This window comes from Condylura cristata, unplaced genomic scaffold (assembly GCF_000260355.1).
Source record: "Condylura cristata isolate star-nosed mole 26May11 unplaced genomic scaffold, ConCri1.0 scaffold00021, whole genome shotgun sequence".
NCBI classification, from domain to species: Eukaryota; Metazoa; Chordata; class Mammalia; order Eulipotyphla; family Talpidae; genus Condylura; species Condylura cristata.
Window position 1 is genome coordinate 1,559,872 of NW_004567122.1, and position 5,580 is coordinate 1,565,451.

The window sequence follows — 5,580 nt, forward strand, 5'->3', positions numbered from 1 at the left end:
GCGCCCACAGGAAGTGCAGGAGGAGGGTCCGGCCCGGGCGCCGCCGCCGCCCCCCCGGGCGCCTCTAGAGAGGCCTCCGAGCCGTGGTGTCCACAGCAACGGGTGCGGGGTGCCCGCGGCCTCGGGCTCCGAGGACACGCCACCCGGCTCGGCACAGGTCCGGCATCACCCGGCGCCCCCTGACGGCAGGGACCAGTCCCGGGCAGGATGCGGAGAGCAGGATGAGCCGCCGCAGGGGGCAGAGGACCGCGGCCGCCCAGCCCCGCCCTACCTGAAGCCGGGCTGGATTGAGCTGAAGGCGCCCCCCTGTCAGCAGCCGGAGCCCCCGCCGCGGAGCGAGGCCTCCCTGCCTTCCGTCCTTCAGTACCAGCCCGGCCCCTCCCTCCAGGCCGCCTCCAAACCGTACACTGGAAGCCTGCCCCGGGCGCTCCTGGCGCACCCCAACCACGCCCAGAGACTCGTGGGGCTGGAGTGCCAGCCCCCGAGGCACCCGGTGGAGATGCAAAGTCAGGGTCCCAGGGACCAGGCGCTGCGCCTGGCGAAAGCTCCCGTCCCCCTGGCCAACTCCAGCCCTTCACCGGAAGCTCGTGTGCAGCCCCTGTGCGCCCCCAGATTTCAGTTTCAACACAGACCAGATCCCCAAGCTGACAAGCTCCCTGCCCCGACCTTCAAGCAGCACTTGCTCCCGCAGGCTTCAGTGACAGAGCCTTGCTCAGACGCCCACCTTGTGCCGCACCAGCCTCAGCAGCAGGCGGCGCAGACACAGCTGCCCCAGGATCCACACCTCTGTCAAAACCAGCAGCAGCCGCCGACGTCACAGATGAAGAATAAAGAACAAACGCCCCAGACTGTTCCCTATCCCCAAGGCAACAGTGACCAGCCGAGGGAAGGCGCTTTCTTCAGCCACGCGACCGCGCCAGAGCGCCTTCGTGGTGAGCGGCCGTGTTCAAAACCCAGGGAGCTCCAGGCCCCTCCACTCACCCAGGTGGGACTGGAGCAGGCTCAGAATTTGCATAATCGAAACCCTCCCTACGGGCACATCCTGAAATCAAATGCCAACCAGGTGCAGCTTTCCTGTTCAAACAGTGGGTACTCAGCCCCCGGCAGTACGGAACAGAGTGCCCACTCTGAACTCTCGGCGGGAAACAAGACCCAGAACTTGCATCACATGCAATATTTTCCAAATAATGTGACTTCCAAGCCAGATGGTCACAGGTGCTTTCAAGAACCCGAGCAGAAGCCTTACCAGGCTTCCGTTCTCCAGGGATACAAAGCTAGGAACCCCAGCGTGCCGGGCCCGCACGCCACCCAGCACAGGTACCTGGTGCCGAGCCAAGCGAGTGCTTTCCCCGGGCCCTACCCCGGGGCCGGGCACTCGCAGACCCCGCCCCACAAGGAGGTGCAGAAGCACGCCGCCTTGAGGTGGCACCTCTTACAGAAGCAAGGGCAGCAGCAGCCGGCACAGCCAGCCCAGGCGGACTTCTGCCAGCAGCAGCTGCACAGGCCAGTTAAGGTGGAGCCTGGACCCAGGCCCCAGGCCTGTATGCACCCTGCGTCCACACCCCCGGAAAACAAAACGTGGAAGAAGGTCACTAAGCAGGAGGCCCCGGCCCCCAGCTGTGAGCAGGTGCGACACACGACCATCCTGGAAGCCATGGAGCAGCGGCTCAAGCAGGTCCAGGTCAGGTCTCTGTTCGACCACAAGGCGCTCGCTCTCAAGTCGCAGAAGCACGTCAAGGTGGAAGTGTCGGGGCCCGTCACGGTTCTGACCCGACACACCTCCGCCGCCGACCTCGACGGCCACGCCCCAGCGTTAGAGCAGCAGGCGACCGCGTCTTTAGAAAAGACACCAACCAAAAGGACAGCTGGTTCTGTTCTCAATCATTTTTTAGAGTCACCTTCCAAATTGCTAGATACGCCTATAAAAAATTTATTGGATACACCTGTCAAGACGCAGTATGATTTCCCATCATGCAGCTGTGTAGGTAAGTGCCAGCCATGACCGAGACATGGTGTTGATCCAGAATTAGCAGAGTCATCTTCAGGTAGGGACTTGCCTTCTTTAGTCTTTAAAAGAAAAACAGCCTTAACCTGGTGGCAGTCTGTAAAGGGTCATCAGAGTCTGAAGTCTACATTACTTGTCTGCATAGGTGCTTGTGCTGTGCAGAAAACCTGCACTTACCTTTCGCTTTTTGGGAAAAAAAAAAAATCTGTGCATGCCATTCCCTCTGCGTTCAGACCCTTTAAAATATAAATGAGCCTGCTTCAGGGCACTTCAGCTGTATGACTCGCTTATGTCATCTCCTGAAGTCACAGCACAGCAGCAGAAGCATCTATTCCGTGACAAAATAATTGCCATCTGCAGAAACAGCTACAGAAATGGGCATATTTAGGACGTCAAAGTTCAGTACTGAATGTGGTTTTACAGGATTACTTTCCAGACAAGAGGGAAATTAGCCAGCACCCCAGTGGCTTGGGGGACCTTACAGTGCTGAGTTCTGAATACACACGAAAATGCCTTTTCTCCATTGATAATCCTCAAAAATATCGTGTGATTTATATGCACTTTTCTGTTTTCTCTTTAAATGCTAGAAAGCGCTGCGTCTCTTTCTCTCACTAAACAAATACCTTTTAACGAAGAATCGGAGCTAGGGGAGGTCTGTTAGATGAGGAACTGCAGGTGTGTAGACACGCAGAGGACAAGGGCCTGAGCACTCAGTGATCAGAGCGGAGGTGTCTGAAAAAACGGGCGTCCGGGGCTCCGGGCCACCAGCCTCAGTCCCCTCATGACGGGACCTCCGGGGTCGGGGCGGGGGGCTGAGCACGGCGGCCTCCGGGGCCGAAGGCCCATGGCATGGCGCCGCTCGTACTGGGTAAGTCGTGACCGTCCCGCCCTTCTGCCGCTGGGCCGCTTTGGACATCAGCAGGGCCCCCCTCGACCCGCCCGCCCTCGGGTGCGGACAGACGCGAGTCTGCACGCAGTACTCGTCTGTGCACAGCCGAGGGCAGAAGAGGGGTCTCGGCAGTCCAGTCAGGAGATGCCGGGGTGGAGGACCCACAGTCGCTCCTGACCTTGGGCCACTCAAGCGGCTGGCCGGCGGCCTGCTGTGACGCTTCACAAATGGGGTTGTAGATGAGACTGCATATGATTTATGCTGCCTTCCCTCCCTGTTTGCTTTGATCCCACTTGTTTTAGAATAATTCCTCCTCCGTCTGAAGTGTTTTGATCCAACACTCAGCGAGCACATGCACTTACTTGTTCCGGTTTCTAACAGATCCTTCTAGCCGTTTACTCCCCTTAAAGAAAACGCTGTTTCTAGACACACCAAGGGGAGTAAGGGGAGGTTTGGTGGAGGGTGAATGAAGCATGTGCACCCCGGCAGGAGGAACGGTGTGACCCCAAAGTTACGTAAAACTACCGCAACTTGCAAATAACGTGACGTCTCGGCCCTTAATGTGCAGTTGGGGGATACGCTTGTGGATGTAGCCTTTCTATTAGTGTAATCGAGGTCTAAAATAATAATCTTCTATTATCTCAACAGAGCAAATTATTGAAAAAGATGAAGGTCCTTTTTATACCCATCTAGGAGCAGGTCCCAATGTGGCAGCTATTAGAGAAATCATGGAAGAAAGGTAATTAACGCAAAGGCACAGGGCAGATGGACGATTCTCCCTTTGTACGCGTCAGACCTGTTCCGGCTTCCGCAAGCAAAGCAGTAAAGGACTGTAGATTGAGTCACGATTAGCAGGCTCAGCTGCCCGGGGCCGCCCGCGCCACGCGCTGTTGCTGCTCGCCGGAGAGCCACAGTGCCTGACGGCAGCAGGCGTCTGCGGGCTGGCCCCGGCTCTGCCAGCCAGCCTGCCGGGAGAGGGTGCTGGCTCCGCTGGACAGCCCGACCGGCCTCCCTCGGTGGCGGAGGCAGACAGGACAGGAGAGAGGGGACGTGTGGGGTGAGGAGGACCCCGAGTGAGTCAGCTGGAGACGCCACCGTGTCACCTGTCAGGAAGTCCCCCCAGTCCAGCTGAGGGTGAGTGGGTTATGTTGACTAGAAAGAGACAGATTCTGTTTATAGCTGCATTTTTTCTTTGCTGTCAACACAGGTATGCAAGTACGTACCTGAGTCTGCAGTTACTCCTGCATGTAGAAGACTTAGGAGCGAGCTAATCAGAGCCTTTGCTATAGGTGTGCACAGCCCTGAGCTGTACTATGCTAGGATGCCTTTTCTGTCAGAGGTAGGCAGTGCCGTTACAATCCACCAGACACGTTTCGGGCGGCAGAAGCAGTGTGCTTGCTCCATGCCGGGTGGTCCGTGTGGAAGTTAGCACATAGACGCTCACTGACTCATGGCGTAGCGCGGCACAGACTGCGTGTCTCTGGGCTCTTGCTTTTGTGAGCAAGTACTGTGTTGGTCTCACGGGAAGACAGAATCCCATCGCTGGAGACTAGTCACCAGCCTGCTCCTTTTAAAAAAATGTATGAGATTGCTTGAGGAACAGTTGTGACTGAGCTCTGATTCCCCACGTTTGTAAGACAGTTAACTCTAGCAAGTGTGCACATCAGATGGGAGACTGGACTTAGCGAGCGCGCCTTGTGGAAGGGCGTACAAACTCAGCATGGCTGTCGTTTTCACCCAGCATTTCATGTCACAGTTCTGCAATTAGCAGTATGTATTAAGATCAGGACCCACTTTGCTTGGCTTACACCTGTTTTTGAAAAATGCACCATTTCTCGGGATGTGGTGATAGGATACAGTTATGCTCAGATGTCCTCTGTTTTGGTTGTCGCTAGCTAATTGTGTTTCTGTCTCTCTGGATTTCTTTAAGGTTTGGCCAGAAGGGGAAAGCTATTAGGATCGAGAGAGTCGTGTATACTGGTAAAGAAGGCAAAAGCTCTCAGGGATGCCCTATTGCCAAGTGGGTGAGTGTGGCTCAGCACGCCCGCCCCGCGGGGGCCCCTCCGCACGGAGCCTGGGAGCTGGGCTGGCCGGGCGCGGGGCCGCTGCCGTGGGGGGACCGCCGGCCCGACTTTCTGGGCTCGGCCAGCCGACAGCCGCGGCCCAGCCGTCCTCGGCCGGGAGGACGGGGTCCGTCTGAGCGTCAGCTAGAAGGGGGGCTCGCCCAGAGCAGCAAACAGTAGTCTGGCCTACCTGGCCCGCCCAGCGCTGGCCCCGGGTGCTGGGGGGAGGAGCCTCTGCCGCTGCGCCTGCGGGGGGCCGCCGAAGTCCAGCGGCGGGTGCCGGCGTGGGCCCCGCTGGCTGGCGTCCGGCTGTGCCGGTGCTGTCCCCTGCCGCCAGTGACCGTGTCCTGTCGGGCGGGTGGGGGTTGGGGCGGCCCGGACCCGCACAGGTGGTCCGCAGAAGCTGCAGTGAGGAGAAGCTGCTGTGCTTGGTGCGGGAGCGAGCCGGCCACGCGTGCGAGGCGGCCGTGATCGTCGTGCTCATCCTGGTGTGGGAAGGCATCCCGCTGCCGCTGGCCGACAAGCTGTACTCGGAGCTCACGGAGACGCTGCGGAAGTACGGCACGCTCACCAACCGGCGCTGCGCGCTCAACGAGGAGTAAGTGGGGCGGCCGCGGCGGGCG

General features: G+C 58.7%; 1 protein-coding gene across 1 annotated transcript in view; it reads left to right on the forward strand.

Annotated features, from left to right (window-relative positions):
- TET2 (tet methylcytosine dioxygenase 2) overlaps positions 1-5,580 on the forward strand; it is a 24,349-nt gene that overhangs the window by 1,201 nt on the left and 17,568 nt on the right. Inside the window, exons 2-5 of the mRNA XM_012727728.1 lie at positions 11-1,985; positions 3,543-3,633; positions 4,825-4,918; positions 5,347-5,555. Of these exons, the coding sequence (XP_012583182.1) occupies positions 11-1,985; positions 3,543-3,633; positions 4,825-4,918; positions 5,347-5,555 (2,369 nt within the window). The remainder of the gene's footprint in view (positions 1-10; positions 1,986-3,542; positions 3,634-4,824; positions 4,919-5,346; positions 5,556-5,580) is intronic.